Raw genomic sequence first — 19,590 nt, forward strand, 5'->3', positions numbered from 1 at the left:
AAAAGTAGGTGGTTTAAATTTTCTGATAAAAATTTTCCTAATCTAAATTTTTGGAAATCTCCCAACTGTTAAAATAGGATAAGTTTTATTATTCGAATATCCGACTATTGATCAAACGTAAGACTATACGGATCAACATTCAGGGTTGAGAATCGGAGAAAAAATGACTGAGACTTTGACTCCGAATCCTACTCCTGGATTTTGGAAGGGTTTACTCCAATTTGCTGCAAAATCAATTCAACTTTAACTCCACGATTCCAACCCCGATTACCTCACTGGAATTGCGAACAAAATGAGACTCCGACTCTTGAATGATTTCTCTCTATCTCAAAAACAATTCCACTCCGTTCAATTTGACTCCCAAATTTACCGACTCCGACTCGGTTTGCGGGCAAAATGATCGACTCCGACTCTTCACTAGCTGGCGCCACAAGTATATTCACTGAAAAAATTCTCACTTTCCGTTCAGAAATCTGTCATGGCCTTTCCCCCAGATAGATGGCGCCACAAATGATTTTCCATTTAACACATTATTTTCCTCCTTGGAGAGAGCATTGCTTGTCTAGTGGTTAGCATATGAATCTCGTACTCCAGGGGTCTTGGGTTCGACTCCCGGCTAAAGCGACTTAGATTGAGTTAATGAATCCACTCATCAAAAGTTAAGTTAGAAAATAAATAAACCAGTTAGTAAAAGAAATTAAACTATATTAAATAATTGTCCCATGACGTCATCCGAAAATACCCCTTCTGAACATTTTAAAGATGGCGGAAGGGTCACATGATCATCCAAGATGGCGGACCCATCTTCCCACTGTTAATTTTTTTTCCTCCTGCTTGTCCCTATATTGCGGTTGATATTACTTCTCATCGTATTTGCATCCTAAATTCATCGCCTCGGAACAGCACTGCTCGTATATTGCTCCAAATTTCATCGTATTTTCATCCAAAATTCATCGCCTTGAAACAGCACTGCTCGTATATTGCTCCAAATCTCATCGGTATAGGGAGCAAAATTCATCGGATTCCGATGATCGGATTCTACTATTGCCGATGAGACATATTGGAGCAATTTCCGATGAAAACTCATCGGAATCCGATGATCGGCCGATCAAAGTTTGATCGGATTTCGATGAACGGCCGATGATCAGCCGATGAGTTGATGCTACTCGGGAAAGAGGGAAATACACGATGCATTTTCTTAAGATAACGAATTTATGAATACAGACTTCACTAATTATTTATGTCACTTTGTTATGTTATTTTTTATTATCATAAATCAATTTGAAACAAACCTGTTTCACTTGATTTACATTTTCATCACTCTAAACTAGCCTTTCAGGATATTTATTGCAGAACGGGCACAAGTCAAAATAAAAAAAAAAATTAATTTCAGTGACGAAAGGAAGAGTAGTTTAAGGTGAGGTAATGATCCTCCTTGTGGCTAGATTAGTCATAAAAATTTTTGTAGAATTTAGTTTATTTATGAATGAAATAATTATTTATTTCTGAAAAGTTGCATTAGTTGGACTTATGCCCTTTTTGAAGAAATCGATTCACTTGTGATATTAAAGAAAGTCGGTATAGGGATCTTTGCTTAAATATTTTCTGAAACTAAAATTTTAAAAATGCAATTGTGTAAGGCCATATTTTGTAATATTAAGGCCAGTAATTTTTCGAAATTAAAGCTCCAAAAATGCAATTCTAAATGATTTTTGATGTTGTTGAGTATTTGGGGTACTTTCTTTCCCTTGAAACTTGCAAAAATTTGATGCAAAAAAAATGACATTTTTGTTTTTAACCTATATGAAAGCTGGTATTAAGTTGGTACAAGTAAAACCAAAAAGAAATCTTGAAAATTATTATTGGATAAGTCCAGATCAAAAATTAATTTTGATGTAATATACTTCAATAAATACATTTTCTATTTATAATCAACAAAGTATTTTTTTGTGTTCTTAGTTTGATCAGTATGAGTAACTAATTCAGTGTGTTTTTTTTTATCTTGGGGGGGGGGTTAAAATTTTACAAGATAAATATTTAGATTTTTAACATTTCCATTTTTCGAAAAAGTTCTTATAATATATAATAAGTATTATAAACAGTATTAGTATATAATTAATATTATAAACAGATTCATTGCTTGTGTTTTATTTTGTATTATCCATAGCCCTCTGATTGTTTTTTTCATTATTATTTGAAAAATGAAAGTGACGCATTCACGCATATGATGCACTGCTGTTATAACTACTAACTTGATTTTTATGTGTGTATTGCAGGGGGTGGGGGTGGGAGGAAACTGTCCCATCAGCTCTTTGGGTGGCCCTCAATGCATTAATAGTTCATTTCTGCATTTATTCTAGAACTACACTCTTGATATCAATGAAGAATGAAAAACTAATAAGAGTGGAAGTTAAAAAAAAAGTATTATGAACTCCTTCAATTTACTTCATGGGTGCAAGTTTGGCGATGTGTTCAAGACTGAAAATATTTTCTGCCCCAGCCCCCCCCCCCACATATGTGTTTACGGAAAAATTTACGTGTATAAATGTTGTAGATTTTTAAAATGCCAGTTTGGAATCTGCGTTTGATTTGAGTTTTAAGCCTTTAAATTGTAATATTTGAGCGTTTTGATATTGTAATTCTAAAAAAAAAAAACAAAAAACAGCCAATAATGGGGGGTTTGGGGGCTTTCCCCAGAATTTTTTAAAAATTGAAGTCCAAAAAACGCAATGGTAGGCCAATTTGGTAAAGTTCAGGGAAAGGAGGGGTTCAGGGACTCTTACATCAATTATTTCAAACTGATTGTCCCAAAATCACAATATTAGGCGACCTTCAAAAATATTACATAAAGGGGGGGGGGATCTGGGCTCTCCCCGAAATTGAGGCGTTAAAAATGAAATAGTACTCCATCTTTCATAACGTTTATACGCTTTTTAAATGCATTATCGAAGGGATGGAGTTTAGGAACAATTTTCGGCAATGTTTCGTAATTGAAGTTTGAAAAACGCAATTTTAGATGATGTTGGATAATGTTAGGAGTAAAAACGTTCACAGCTCCCCACCATTAGTTTTTTGCCGATCGTAAACAAATTTATTGCAGCAATAAAATCGCTTGGGACATAAGATCTTCACTTTTGCAACATAAATCAGTTCTGATCGGAAGGTCTACACAAAGTAGCGCCAGCAAACCAGAAAAGAAGGAAAGGTGGGGGAATGGTATGGACGACTAATGATAATGAACTGGCATCATTCTCCCCGACAGTCTTCATTTGAAAAAGAATTCTTTTTATAATATAGCAGGCGGAGAAATTAGCTATAAAAAACCGCTTCAGTGAAGTAGATATATTTTTTAAACAAGGTACACTTTCCAATGTTCATTAATTAAGAAAAAGAAATAGGGGAACTGAACCCTTACCTCAGGCAAGGCCCCTGAATCACATCCCTTTTAAAGCACTCAAATATAGCCTAAAGTGGCGTTTTAAATATTTCAGCATCAAAAAAATTTCAAAAGAGAACACCCGAACCCCTTCCTCTGAGTTCACCATAAATGTCCTAAATTTGAATTTTTAAGGCTACAGTTTCTAAATTTTTTTTCTAGAAATAGTACCACCTTTACCTTTTAAACATGACTTATGACCGCCTAAAAGTAATCCTTTAATTTTGGAAACTTTTTGAAAGAAGCTTCCTACACCCTTCCCCCTTAAGTCATCCAAAGATAGCCCAAAACAGAGTTTTTAAACTTTCAGAAACGGAAAAAATTCGGGCTGGGCGGCGGAATACCCCCTCCCCCGTCACTGTGTTTACTAAAGGCAGAGTAAGTTCGTGTTTAAGATTTATTTTTCTATTGATAGATCAACTCCCCTCCCCACATCGCCAAAGACAACCAAAAGTTTTAAGACTTCAATTTCGAAAATTTTCGAGAAACACCCCCAATTCCCTACCCCTAAACTCACTCAAAAATAGCCAAAATAGCATTTCAATACTTCAGCATGAAGATATTTTCTGGTATGTGGACGCTCTTTGCTGTGACGTAAACATTTCATCTCGTCAGCAATCACTCTCAATCGGTGATTCAGATTCAACTGTAATACATTTTAAAAGCGCACATAATTTTCATTTACGCGTGTGAAATTTACAAAAAAAAAAAAATTCTGCAAATTAAAAAAAAAATGAAAAGCAAGCAACTCAGAGGTCTGCAATGCAGGGAGTTGGAAATAACAGAGCTATACCTAAAAAATGTGAAAGGGCGCGAGTCTAAAAGCCACTCCCCCAAAAGCAAGTTGCAAACAAAACAAGCCCAAGGCGGAAAATTGAGAGAATGTCGATGTAAATTCGTGGTTATGGAACGGTCCAGTAATATTAAAGCATATTTTTCAAACACTCAATTTTTCTTTTTAAAGTGAAAACAGAAAGAAATTCATTGAGTTTCCGTCCTGATCTCCGTCTTAGAGATTTTGTCCAAGACGGAAATCTGTCCTGAGACAGAAGGTCTTGCACCCATGATTTACTTTGCAATTTTGCAATTTTTTTTTTGTAAAAACGAAATTTTAGAATTTTGAGATGGCGCAAACTGCATTATTGACACTTAAAGTTGAGTGTTTTCCCTCTTTTCCATTGAGAATATCATTCTTGCGTGTTTTTCAAGTATTCTGGGGAGGGGGGGGGCGGCATCGCTCTCTGGGAGATGGGCACCCTTTCACGTATAAATCTTTATTTACAATTCTACATTATGTTAAATTTTCTAGAAATGTTATATGCATAGCATTTAAGATAATTGTAACAAAGAAATTCAGGCAGGGGTTCAGCATTTAACTTTTTGATCCAAGACACTGTTAAAGAGCACAGAATTTCGTTTTAAAACTTATAAACTCCGTGATTTTTACAAAAATAAAAAAAATATTTTGTTTGTTTACCTCTTAACAAAAAGTACTAAACATCGAAAGTTCGAAAAATCAGATTCCCGTAGCGGATGCAAAGCGATCGCAATCCTCAAAGTGAAGGCATCAAAAATATAAAAACGGCTTGTAAAAGAAATATTTTTGATAAAATTACTTTAAAATTGCATTTTAGAGTCCTATGTTAAACATATCATTAATATCTGGACACAGTTGAAGCAAAATAAATAAATAAAATAAAAAATAAACCATCGATTCAGCATTTTAATTTGTGACACATAATAAATAAAAGAGTTTATTTATTAAAAGTTAATCATCCTTTTAACATCGAAAAACCAAACCCATATAACTTTCTCCCAAAATAACAGTTAAACATCGCACAGCCAGACGCTAAGTGCAATAAGTTTGAAGTTGGTAACCCTATCTGAAAAGATCACATTTCCCCCTCCTCTCCACCCTACTATCCTTTGCAGTTTTAAGTTCACTTCACTGTATATTATTGTTTATTAAATCATGAGTGGGGAGAAAAGTGCTTACCACGCCTATTTAGAGAAGGTTGACAAGTTTACAACAACACCACTGCATAAAACAAACAAGCAAAATTATAAACCAAACTGACTTTCAGCTGTTAATTTCTTTCAAAGAAATCAACAAAAGCATTACATTTATTTGGATTAGAGTTATTTATCGCTTGCCGGAGCATCACAAGAGAGCGAATTTTTTTTTCTTTTGCAAAATTAGCAGGTTTTGTATGAGTTGATCCCTGTAATTTAAAATTTAAAAAAGGTTCCAAACATTATTGTATTTATACATGGAAATATACTGCATTGTTTTGATTTGAGATTTGCTCTTTCAATAAACAATTCGTGAAAGATCTGTTTTTGTTTATCAGAATTTTGTGAAGGGTAATGTTTTGGTTGATCGGGATTTTGTGAAAGGTACGTTTTGGTTGATCGAGATTTTGAGAAAGGTCCATTTTGGTCGATTGGATTTTTGTGAAGGGTCCGTTAACGGACCCAAATTTCCTCTGGCCAGACCTGTTAGTTATCTATTGTATTATTAAATAGAATAAAAAGAAGTTTGCTGAAGACATAATTCGACCCCCTCTCCCCCCCCCCCCCAACGCACCCACTGTATTGTACATGTTTTCTTGAAGCAGTTACTTTTGATGGGATGAATAGATTCAAGGGTACTTGAAGGGACCCTTATTTTTCTTGAGGATTGATAAACTGACGAGGAATAGCCTAGTGGGTCCAAAAGCCTGATGCCTGCTATCTCTTCTAAAATAATAATACTGCCTTTAAAATGAATGACAAATATATTTAAAATTAAATAAACAAAGTTTTTTACAGGCTATTTCTGAAAACTTCAATTTCAATATTTTTAATCCATTCAGGTTTTGGGAGTTTCTCTCTGAACTCTATTGAGAAACTGCCAACTACAAGGTATAAACGGTAAAATTGAAAGAAGATATCATACTTGTTTATAACAAATTTATCCATTAATTCTTTCTTGAAAACTTGAGGAACTTCAGGTAATGGATCTAGAATAAGAAAAGAGAACATTATTTCTGTAAAGGGAAATAAAGAAACAAAAAACGCTACAGCAAATCTTTCATTTTTTTCCCCTTGCACAAAAACTTAAGAATAGAATATTCATGCATAAATATTTGTCTCATAAATTTCCGAACAAAATAATAGAATTAGTCAGGGGGCTACGGGGGAAGAAACTGCATTTTGTGATAAAATTTTGAAACTTGGCATGTTTGTAGACATTGTATATAGAAATATTTTAGGAAGGGGAGGCATTCCAAAATCCCCTCCAAAGCCCCCCTGGCGGTCATTTTTGGTTCAAAACCAAAAATGGCGATTTTGTTCAAAAAAAAAAATTATTATAATTTTTTAAATTATTTCTTGTATCACTCCATAGATGTTAATTATATTTTTTACCATTTAAAGCTCCATTAAGCGTTTAATTTCTGAAACAACTTCACAAAAACTGGTTATTTAAAAAAAATCGATATTTTTAATTTGTAAATTCTCTGACGTGAATTCCCCCCCCCCTCATTACATAATTAGTGGTTTCTAAATTTAATTAGGACTATATCAAAATAGGGTTCCAGTTATCTGAACTCTAATTGCCCGAACTGTCCAGTTATCCGGCACCTCGTTTTTTATTACTGATCAGGCATAATCGAAACTATTTCCAAAGGGTATAAGAGAATAAGGATTTGAAGGAAAATGGGTGAAATTAATGTCAAGACAACATAATTTTAATAGAAAGAAATTTAAAGTTTGAATTAAAAATGTCTTCTTATTTCTATAATTACTATTGTTGCTGTTGTTAATTCTCCGTTACCCGATTGATCACTAGTAAGGTTTTACTCATTTTATGGGAAAAAAACATGCCTAAAGCATTATAAAATGTAACTACTTCTTACAAAGAGATTCACATCGATGTAATGAAGACACTTTTGACACAGAAGTTTTTATAACTTAAAAATCCGAGAAAGAAAGCAGCATCCCAATGTTCAAATTTTGAAGCACCGTATTAAAGCTGGGGCTTTTAATGTTAATGTTTATTAGATCACAGCTTTCAACCAACTTTATATCTTTTCTGAACCTTTGAAGGAGTTGATTCTGTGTTTTTTTAACATTTTATTGCTATTTTTAACGATATACATACATTTTTTAGTAAGTATGCTCGATGGTTACCAATTTTCATGAAAGATCTTCTTTAACCCACAAACCTTCCAGACGTACACAAAGCCTTCGAAGAAGGAATGTTTGTTGTAAAAAGACAATAAACGTATTTTCTGTAATTGGATTGGACCATACTTACATGCAAAAGCAAAACAATGCGGTGATGAAAGGAGACGGGGGTATTATTGGTCTATTACAGATCAAACTGCATTAAGAAGATGGATGTTGGTTGGTCTTGAAGTTATCGATTTTTTACACAATTTGAAAAAGTTACCTCGGCTCATTTAAAGAAACGCTGTATATACGCAATGAAAAAATATTACGTTTCCAAAGCCTGTTTTCAAGAAAGTCTTGAAGAGTCAGGCCTTGAAGAGTAATAGCTGAACATGGAAATCCATTTTTTGAACCATCGAAAGAATTGTTTTCATTAGAGAGGAATATGGCAGTAGACGTAGAATGTGGAGCAACTCATGAAGATTGGGCAAGTTGGGAAAAAAAGTTACAACAAATTCATAGAGAAAGGAATTGTGACTCAAAAGTCACTTCATATTCATGGTTAGGAAAAAGAAAACCTTTTAGTCTTTCATTTTTACAGAAAAACCAGTAAGTCTGTTTAATGAAAAGATTAAAATTCAATGGAGATTCATTTTCAAAGTTTTTCATTATTTGCCATATCGTACATTTAAACCTGGATGAATTTCTCCTCTATGAAAATCAACCTCACCCTCCATCGATTTCAATAAATGGAGCTCTTTGAACGAGAAATAAGTCTAGTTATTAACGTTCCTACTCAATGAATTAAGTAATAGTATTACTACTGATGAAGACTACTCGAGAGAAGACGAAAACGTTTTGAGAAAGGATGCTGGAGATGAAAATTATGAATGCTAATTTTAGAATAAGCGCAGAGATACATTGTGATGCTATTGTCTATGATGGTTCTTTCATCGTTCACATAAAATGACCTAGGACCGAAAATTTTTTGTTTTACTACTGAAGTCTATTCAGGATACAGATGCAAGACATATAAGAGGAATAGGAGAAAGATATCATTTTGGAGAAAATGGTTTGCTTCCAGAGAACTGGATCACTTTCCTCCGGAATGCAGATAAGAAGACAGAATTGTTTTTCATGATTGCACTGCCTATACCATCTTGATTTGCTCTTAAAGATTCGACGGAGATTTTCCTTGAATACAACACCTCTAGCGCCATCAAATCAAGAGGAAGCTGATTGTAGGATCTTCCGACATGTTTTTGATGCTGCAGAAAGAGGATACAGAAGCATATGCGTAAGAACTGTTGGCGCCCGCTGTCATTTTAGGCATATCATACTTCCATGAATTGTACAAAAAGGGGAGAAAGATGGGGCTTGCATTTGTAGCTGGAAAACACTTTCGACTAATACTAGTCCAAGATTTTGTCACGAATTCGGTCAGCAAAAAGCAGTTGCTTAAAGAGGGTTCGACTCATTCTCAGGATATGACACAACCTCTTTGTTGCAAGTCGGGAAAAATTGACGATGTAGAAAAGATGGAAAGACTATCCTGATTGGTGTATTTTTATACCTATCCTAAAAAAAAAAGTATACCTGATTAAAAATTTCAAATATCATTGCTACTCGTCTTCATGTAATTTCAGTCTGTAAATGAAGCTAGAAAACATTTTTCCACCAGCAAACAAAGATCAATGATTAACTTATCACCCACAGCTGAAGCCCTTTGGCAACTTATTTAGTGCTTATCGAGGTAGATATCAATGGGACAGTGTGCCTAAAAATTTAGTCTGAACTTAAATTCATGATTTTGGGGTTTACGGTAATTGATGAGAAGCACGTTCTTGTTTGTTTGAGTTTGCTCGCACTTTCAAGTGCTTAAAGCGAATTTATGTCATGCATGCGTAAAAACAACTGCTCTCAAATAACTTGTGGGTGCTTCAAAAATGAACTTATCTGCACATCGATGTGTAAATACAGCAAAGGAAAATGCTATGTATCTGTGTAAATGACTTGTAAATTCAAACGCTTTAAAATTATTTTCTGTATAATCATTGTACATATCACTTACTCAGATTTGTTGTAGTTTTAGTCGTAGTTTTTGCAATAGTGAGTTATATCTCAATAAATAACAATTTTATTAATAATAACAATATTTTTATCTTTATTAGCATAGCACTAAACTTCTTATTGCAGTAATTAATAATTTATTCCTCCTACATTGTTTAAAGCATAGAACAAACGCTTCAAATCGTCTGAGAAAAACTTGAAATTTGTTTTAAAGCGCTAAATAATAAATTTTGGTGTTCTATGAACAAAATATCCGTGCCCCCCCCCCCCCCCCGCCCTCATTTCGCTAGTGCAAATATAACTTATAAAACTGCAGAATGTGAGTCAAACTTCCAAAAAATTTCAAAAAGTTTTCTTTTTTGTTTTGCCAAAAGTGAAAATTGATTTTGTTTTAACTAATCAAGGTATTATATTCATTCTTAAGTAACAATTAAAATGTTTATTACAAATTTTGAAAAAATCACTAGCTTTGTTTATGATTTTTATTTCTAGTTTTATTCTTAGTTTTGTAATTGGTTTTTATCGGTAAATTTTAAAACTTATGTTCGGATTTTCTAATGTTTCGGATTTCTGGGGTTCAGATTATTGGGTTCTACTATAAATGAGATTTCTGGGGTTCGGATTATTGGGTTCTACTATAAATGAATTGATTTTTCTTCAACATAGTACTTTAAAATACATAAAAAATCATTTCTCAAACAACTCGTCCAGAAATGTTCAAGACTTTAGTTAGTTAAAGTTTTGTTTAAAAAAAATCAAAGTTTTTGAAATTATTTTGAAAATTAGGAGGTTAAGAGGTATTTTGATGGCTTGATTTTTTTCTTGATTTTTCAACCAATTAAGCTGAATTTGGTACTAATTTCAAGCTAATATTTTTCTCTTTCAGTGTGAATGACAAAAAGTATTCTATGAACAGTTGGGTGTTGCCACTCTTTATCTAAAGTCAGTTTTTATGTTTTTTCAGTTGGGAGATTAAATAATTTATATCTCCGGAGTACCTACTACGATCTGCATCAAATTTTTTTTTTTGTAGCATATTTAAATCATTCTCTTGCTATGTAGAAAAAAGTAGAAGGGTGTTTTTTGTTGTTTTGAAATACAAAAATAAAGTTTGTTTCGCAGAAAATACAAGTTTTCTATTACTTTAAATCCCTTTTAAGCTTAAAAAAGGCCAAAAACTTTTCAGAACAATTAATGCTGGACTCTCAAAGGATTTGTATCAATAGTTAATCGCTAAAATGTTGTTTACTTTTGAAAAGAATAGTGCATAAACCTCCATTTCAGACTTTGCAAAAATAAATAAATAAATTAAAAAAAAAAAAAAAAACACTTTTGATTGAAAGTGTACTAAATATTAAGAATAATAATTTGAAGAATTTTATAAAAATATTTTTAATGGAAATATTTTGCTTTTTTTGACATAAAAGGATGGAAAAAAAGACACTGCTGAAAATTTTTCTTAGAATAATCTTGTTTGGATTACGTTACACCTGACAATGAACTTCCACACTTACAGTAAGTACTGCACAACTCTAGATTTCTCTGAAGAAGATTATTTTTGCTGATTGAAGAGAAAGGGAAACTCTTTGCTGTTTTAAAAAATTACAATGGTAATTATAAATGAACAATTAAAATAGTAGTAACAAAAAGTATTTTTTCTGTAAAATTTGAATGGAAAATGTAATCTTAAAATACCAATTTGGGAACATCCATGATTCTCTTTTATTAAGAGTCACGGAAATGTACGCTTCAAACATTTTTATTAACCAAAAAAAAGTATTCAGTACAGTACACTCTTCACTAGGCCGCAAAGTGGGTATGTCTGCCTAGTCAGAAACTACGGGCTCGGCTCAATTAAAGTATTGTGCATAGAGTAAAATTAGCATAATGGGAGCGAGGAAAGGCGACAAAACTAACATGGTGCACACCTTGTCTCTCGACGGCCCTGGTTATACAAAATTATGCTTTATGGTTCTTCAATTAAAAAAAAAAAAAAAGAAAAAAAAAACAAATAAATAGGACAGCTTCATTAGAACAGCCCATAGGATAGGGTTCGCCAAAACATTCCTATATGTTTTTTTTAATGAAAAATATTGTCCTGAAAATCATTGCTAAGTGGAGAAAAATGGATGGGTCGCCGAAATAAATGTGAAATAGAGAGGGAAAAAAAATAATAAAACGTTAAATGCAAAGAGAGATTCAATGTATTGTAGTGAATACTCACACCAAAAGTTCTAAATTTTTGAATGTAAAAATCGTAATTAAATCACAGCTTAATCAAGAGATGCAGGTAGCATATTTAAAATAAAATGAAGTGGAATAGAGACCTAAAGTATCGCAGAAAATTACCACATCTGTTCAAAATGTTAAAAGTCCTTTTTCCAAGGCCGCAAACGTTTGTATTGCAAGAAAACAAAAATATTAGGGAGGGGGAATTGAAAGTTTTATTATGGAAAATCCAAGCAAATAATCGTGTTTGGCAAAGGAAAATGGGAAGAAAATATTACCACAATATGTTTATCAGTAATTAAAATTGACAATGAAGATAGGAGGGACTCAGCCAAACTGAAAGGAAGAGTGGGGAACTCCAAACCCTTCTTTTTACGTCCCCAAAGCTGGCCTGGAAGTGAGTTTTTAAAATTTAGGTTTTAGGTTTTGAAAAAATCCCGGAAAAATTGTTCTCAAACCCCATCCTTTAGTCTAACGTCATTAAAGCTTGCCTACACCTGAGTATTTAGGACTGCAATTTCAAAAAACCATGAGAGTGCTCCCAATGTAACCTCCGAGAAATGCCCTCTCAATTAATCATTCATCCTCATTCAAAGTCGAATAAATTTCGTCTTTTGGTCTTTAATTTAAAAAAACTCCCTGAGTTGTTCCGAAACTGTCGTCCTCCAAATATTACCGGAGATCCTCAAAAATATCATTGTTAAGGCTTCAATTTAGAAAAGTTTTCAGGGGAGATATCTCCAAAACCTTCTACCCCTCTAACAGTATTATTAAATCGTCTACGATTACTTTAATTGAATTTCAATTTTGAAAATTTGCCGGGGGAGGACTCCGAATCTCTCCACCCATTAACGTTAACAAAAATCTTCTAAAACTGCGGTTTCTACGGATCGAAATTTTCGAATTTTTTCGAGAGAATGCCTCTCTCTCTCTCCAACATCATCGAAAAATGTCTTAAATCTCGCTTTTAGTGCTTCAATTACGAAATATTTCTGGTTGTGAACCCCTTCAAAACTCCCCCCTCCCTTTCATCGAAGGTTGGCTTAAATTACGTTTCCGGAGCTTTGATTTCAAGAAACTGGCGGAGCACTAAATTTTAACCAAAAAGTCTACAATCGCGTTTTTAAGACTTCAAAATTTTAAAAAATTTCGATGGGGGAGGGCGCATTTCTCATCTCCTTAATATCACCATAGATTGTCTAAAACTGCATTTTTCGATCTACAATTTTAAAATTTTTGTCGGGGGAGAGCCCCCGGACCCCCATTTACGTGTCACAATTGGGAATGCAAGCTTCAAGTTTGCATTTTGAAAAATTATGGAATGATGACCTCGAGTCTCTTCCTCCCTTAACATCTTCATAGATCGTCTAAAACTGTTCTTCAAATAACAGTCTTGAAAATTCCCGAGGGAGAGCCCCTGGACCCCTCTTCTGAACATAATTAAATATAATGTACGATTGTGTTGGGAACTTAAATTTGGAAAAATTATCGGGAGATGCTATCCTCTGGAACTCTTCTCCCCTTCTTCCCAAACTTAAAATATAGTTTAAAACTGCGTTTTTATGTCTTCAAATTGCAAAATAATGCAAGAAGGTAGCCCTCCGACACCCCCTAATTCTGATTGAATATTATCCTAACGATTATTTATATTGCTAGTACTAAGGTCTAGTAATATGACTATCCCTGCTAAACCAGAAGCCAAATCTTCTCTCTCTCTGCACATTCGAACATGCGTTTGAAAAAATTAAGGGGCCGCAAAAAGCGTACCCCCCTCCCCAGTTTTTTTGAAATAGCGACAGCCCTGGTGCTCTTTCCAAAATTTAATGACCGTGTCTCTTTTTCAATGAAAGGAGCATCACAGACGACATGGAGTTGTCCATTTCAAAGTTGGATCAGAAGATTTGGTTTCTTTTCAATATCCTATAAATTTTCTGGAAGCAGCACAATTCTGCATGATGAATACGTGTGACAGTGATGAGAAGGAGGGAGGTCAAAAATGTTTTATTGTTTGTAATAATTCTGACCAGTATGCTCTAGTCTTTCATTGATTCCTTTTGCACCTTGACAATCGTTAAGAACTAGTTTTGAAGTTCCTGCAATCGACAATTAATATATTTTCTTCATTAACTAGCTTAAGCTTATTATATATCTCTCTCTTATTTCACTTTACTCCCATCGTCTCAACCATTTTTAAATTGATTGTTTCAATTTATCATTAGATGATTTTTCTTAAAACTTTCAGTGATGTTGGTTTTCGCTGATGGAAGTAAAACAATCTGTTCTTAAGTTGTTTAAATTATTTTTCGTAAATCATATTTACGAACCATAATATCCATCTATATCTGATATGTATAGAAAGATATTTGATTCGTTAAAATTCTCGAGTTCTGATTTTCAATGTGTGCAGAATAGTTGAATCTATTTTTTAGGATTTCCGAAAAATATCTGTCATGGTGTGTGTGATAGATCTTTTTTTGGCTATGCAACTTCAATTTTGGAAAACTTTCAGGAGAGCGCCCCCACTATAACGCCAGAATGACATCCTCTTTATTATCAAGAGTCATCTAAAACTGCGTTTCTCGTCATGCAATTTTGAAAAAATAAGAGAGAGCCCCTGATTCCCCCCTCTTTCCTTAACACTATCAAAGACAAGCCTAGAATTGCGTTTTTGGAGTATCAATTTCAAAAATTTGCCGGGGGAATGGCACCGAAATTCACCTTCCACTAACATTATCAAGATATATCAAAAGTGTTTCTAAACCTACAAGTTCGGAAATTTAAGTGGAGCGCCCCTCTCCCTCCTCCCCACTCTCGTTAACATTATTAAAAAGTCGTCTTAAATTTGGTTTTTAGGGCTTCAATATCAAGAAAATTCCGGGAGAGCATTCGAAAACTCTTTTTCTTAACGTCACAAAGGTGGCTACAATTGTGATTTTAGAACTTCAATTTCAGAAAACTGCTTGTCTCCCAACCATAGATAGCGTTTTCAAGACTTCAATTTTGAAAATTTTCCAGGGGCGAGCCCTAGGATCTCTTCTTTCCTTAACATTACCACGAATAGTCAAAAACTGCGTTTTTAGAACTACAATTTTGAAAACAAAGGAAACCCTCCTTAACACAACGGTAGACTATTTACAATTGCGCTTTTAAAGTTTCAATATTGAAAAATTACCGGGAAGGGGCCACCTAACCTTTTATTTTCCTAACATCACCAGAGATTGTATAAAACTGGTTTTAAAATTACAATTTAAAAAATTTTCTGGGGGAGAAACTCCCCGGACCCCCTATCTGATTGACAATAAATTTCCGTTTCATGGTTCATGTTGTATACATCTAATAATGACTCCATCCCAAGCCAGAAAGTTGTCCCTGTAATCATTCATACGTTTGAAAAAAAAAAGTGTAGCAAAATTCATGGGTACCCAAAATTTGTTTACTCAAGATCCACGTTTCAAAATTAGGGAAGGCAAGGCGGGTCAACAATCCAACAACATTTCAGTTCAAATGGTATTTGTTAGTGCTCCCCCCCCCCCCCCGTGAATTTGACAGGAAATTAAACACTCTAAAAACTGTTATGTTTAACCCAATTCGAAAGCGAGAAATTTTTTTTTTTTTTTGGGGGGGGGGGGAATTTGCGCCATTGAGCTTGGGGGGGGGATGGGCACCCCTGCTTTTCAATAGTAATTATTCTCTTTTTTCCCCCTATCTTTTATTGTCAAAAAAAAAAGCTAAATAATGCCATTAGAAATATTTTTTTTACTATTTTTCAAATTATTATTCTAAATATTTAGTAGACTTTCAATGAAAAGTGTTTTTTTTTTTTTTTAATTTATTTATTTATTTATTTTTGCGAAGTCTGAAACAGGTTTTAGTGCACAATTCTTTTCAAAAGTAAACAACTTTTTAGCGATTAACTATTGATACAAATCCTTTGAGAGTCCAGCATTAATTGTTCTGAAAAGTTTTTGGCCTTTTTTAAGCTTAAAAGGGATTAAAAGTAATAGGAAACTTGTATTTTCTGCGAAACAAACTTTATTTTTGTATTTCAAAACAACAAAAAACACCCTTCTACTTTTTTCTACATAGCAAGAGAATGATTTAAATATGCTACAAAAAAAAATTTGATGCAGATCGTAGTAGGTACTCCGGAGATATAAATTATTTAATCTCCCAATTGAAAAAACATAAAAACTGACTTTAGATAAAGAGTGGCAACACCCAACTATTCATAGAATACTTTCTATCTTTCACACTGAAAGAGAAAAATATTAGCTTGAAATTGATACCAAATTCAGCTTAATTAGTTAAAAAATCAAAAAATTAGAGAGATTTTCTGAATTCATGCCAAAATGGTTACTCCAAAAAATGTCAAAATTCGAATTTTTGAAAAAATTCTCCAAAGCGATTTCATTCAAAAAATCTAAAAAAATTAATTTGGGCTTTTCTCATAGATATGTTTGTAAAAAAGTAATGGATAAAATCTGAGACATGACGGCACATGGCATTAGGCGATTTGGCGTGAAATGACCCATATGTGAATTCCAATTTAAAGTTAACTTTCTTAAAGATTTTTTTTCATGCCTTAGTAAGAGTTTTTAATGGTATTATTCTCTCTCAAGACATCAGAATTAAAAAAAAATGTAAATTAATCAGTCTTCAACGAAGAAATTTCTTTACTTAGCAATAAGCTCATTGAAAATAGCTTTCCAAATAATCACATTAAAAACATTTTTTTCAAATGTAGCTGATCGCGGGTATTGATGTGTCATTTGAATGCTGTTCTTTGGACAACACCAATCGTTTTTGGACTATGATTCTTGCTGTGTATTGACATTGTTTTATGGCTGATATATTTACTACGACTGAATTTGAACATGTTGTAATCTGATTTGTTTTTGTCATACTCGGAAAGTAAGTTAAGTAATTCGTATTAATATTGCATGTGCTGGCCTGGTCCAGTGGTAGGTTTAATTTTTTTGGTATTTTTCAACCATAAGATGAAGTTTCCACTGCTGATAAGAATTTTTTTCTTTATCCTATGCCCGTCTGCAGCATTTCTGCCATTAATCAAAGAGCAGCCCAATAAGATGAAGAAGTAGAACAATAATGTGAATAAAATTTAGCATTCTTGGAGTTGACGTTTAAAAACTTTGGAATAATGGGGCAGTTCCTGAGATGATCACCCTCTATCTCACCCTGGCGACAAAGAGGACAACAGGGTGAATCCTTTACTCTAACTCTATGCAGATGTTTTTGCAAATAGTCATGTCTAGTGATTGCACGAAAGCAAGTCATTCCAACAGACCGAGGGAATGAATTGGGGATTTTATTACTTTTATTTAGCAGGGAATTCCACTTTTTACCCACAGCTGCATCACTATATGAAAAAAATCAAGTTATTTTTCAGTTGGTTAAAAACAATTCATTCAATGTTGCGCAGTGGCAGATGAGAATCTGGTTGGGTCATCAGAGATACAGCCTTAGCAAGTTGATCAGCCAGCCTATTTTCCTTTCACAATGAATCTGACTCCATTGGAGTGTAACACTTTCCCTAGTTTTCTTCAGATCAAACAGTTTCATTCTACAGGAATGGACATGAGCATTTTTATTGTACTTTGTATTCGTCAGTGACAAAATAGCTGCTTGTGAATAAATAAGAAATGCAATATTATCTTCGGGACTGTTTTTTTAATTATCAATAGCAAGTGATATAAGCAGCTATCTCCATCATAACTGTCACAATGCTTCCCAAACGGACAGCTAACACTGAAAGTACTTGAATATGCTAAAGTACCAGTATTTTTTATTGCATCTTCAGCCAAACCATCTGTATACTGATGAAACCAATTTTCAGGGGCGTACCTATTATATATAGTAGCCAAAGCTGCCTTTTTTTAACTCGCCTTGTGTACAAAACTGCTTATTTACATTCCAAATAAGGTCTAGATGACCCTCCAACATGGCTCGATCTAGAACAGGGTTCAATTCCTGCGAGAAGACCAGCCGAATGGGTATAGGGATATCATATGTTGTAAAGATCATGAACAGTCGAGAGGAAATAATTATGTGTGTGTGTTTTTAATCTCTCAAGTTAAGTTATTTTTTCTCTGCAAGATTTTTTCAACAAATTTTATGGCGCTTCTCTGGCATTTTTGACTCATAGGTTCTAACTCTGTCAGAAGCTCCAAAACAATTATAGGGGTTGATAAGACAGGTTCCGTCATTGTAATTTTAGTTTTCATTTAACATTTGCATCGCTGTTATCAATTTTCTAATAGTACTTTTATTGTTTCTCGATTACAATATATTCATATACCGTAATGACGGGTAGATAAGCCACCCTACCGTATACGCCGCACATGCAATAATTTACTAAAAACAAAAGTTCATCGGATAAGGCGCCCCATCGTATACAAATACAAATGTGACGACCAGCAACAGGCTCTGGGCACCCGCTAGGCTGGTCCTAGTCAATTAATTAGTCCCCAATGAAGATCAATGGCCCTCTTAAAGTTATCCACTCCCTTGCTCATTACCGCCTCTTCCGGTAAGCTATTCCAAGTGCCCACGACCCTGCTAAAGTAGTAGTTTTTCCTGATTTCCAAGTTAGCCTGAGATTTAAATAGCTTAAAACAATGACCCCTTGTCCTGCTTTCCCCGCAAAAATTTAATCCATTTACATCTTTCATTTTGATAAATTTAAATAACTGAATCATGTCCCCTCTGACTCTCCTTTGCTCCAGGCTATACATGTTAAGCCTATTAAGTCTGGTATCATAATCTAAATCTGAGAGTCCCCTTACTAATTTAGTTACCCTTCTTTGAACCCTTTCCAATACGAAAATATCTTTCTTCAGATAAGGCGACCACAACTGAACAGCATACTCCAAATGAGGTCTTACTAAACTCCTATATAAAGGCAGAAGAACTTTCTTAGATTTGTTTGAAATAGATCTATTGATGAACCCAAGCATTTTGTTGGCTTTGTTACTAGCAATACTGCACTGTTGACTAAACTTGAAGTCCTGATTTATAAAGACACCCAGATCCATAACATTTTCTGCCCGATTTATGACTGAACCCTGTAAATGATATCTCATACGCTTATTTCCATGACCTAAGTGTAGCACTTGACATTTCCCTACATTAACTGCCATACCCCATTTATCTGCCCACTTAGTAATATGATCTAAATCCTCTTGCAGCTGTTTTACTTGTTCTTCATTTTCGACAATCCCCATAACTTTTACATCGTCAGCAAAACAATTCATGCTTCCAGAAATATTTTCATTGATGTCATTCATAAATATAATAAACAAAAGAGGCCCTAAAACTGATCCCTGAGGAACCCCACTTAAAACATCACTCCAATTAGAATGATTTCCTCTCACAACTACTCTTTGCTTCCTACCAGTAAGCCAATTTCTAACCCAAAGTAAAGTTTTTCCTCCTATTCCAATGTCAGCTAACTTGCTGAGAAGAGCAACATGCGGTACCTTGTCAAAAGCTTTTTGAAAGTCAATATAAACAACATCCACACATTTTTTGTTATCTAAAGCTGAGGTAACCTTGTCATAGAAATGCAATAAATTAGTAGTACAGTATATGCCGCAGAAGAACGTATCAAAACATGGCGACCCACCCCCTCTATATATATCTCTCTATCTATCTACATATATACGGATGCGATCATTTATTAT

At 34.0% G+C, this 19,590-nt stretch overlaps 1 protein-coding gene across 1 annotated transcript in view; it reads right to left on the reverse strand.

The window, feature by feature from the left end:
• The window catches only part of LOC129218994 (DNA-directed RNA polymerase I subunit RPA49-like), a 365,487-nt gene that overhangs the window by 8,900 nt on the left and 336,997 nt on the right, over positions 1-19,590 (reverse strand). The window contains exon 11 of the mRNA XM_054853313.1: positions 6,375-6,438. Within this exon, the coding sequence (XP_054709288.1) occupies positions 6,375-6,438 (64 nt within the window). The remainder of the gene's footprint in view (positions 1-6,374; positions 6,439-19,590) is intronic.

Source organism: Uloborus diversus, chromosome 3 (genome assembly GCF_026930045.1).
Source record: "Uloborus diversus isolate 005 chromosome 3, Udiv.v.3.1, whole genome shotgun sequence".
NCBI classification, from domain to species: domain Eukaryota; kingdom Metazoa; phylum Arthropoda; class Arachnida; order Araneae; family Uloboridae; genus Uloborus; species Uloborus diversus.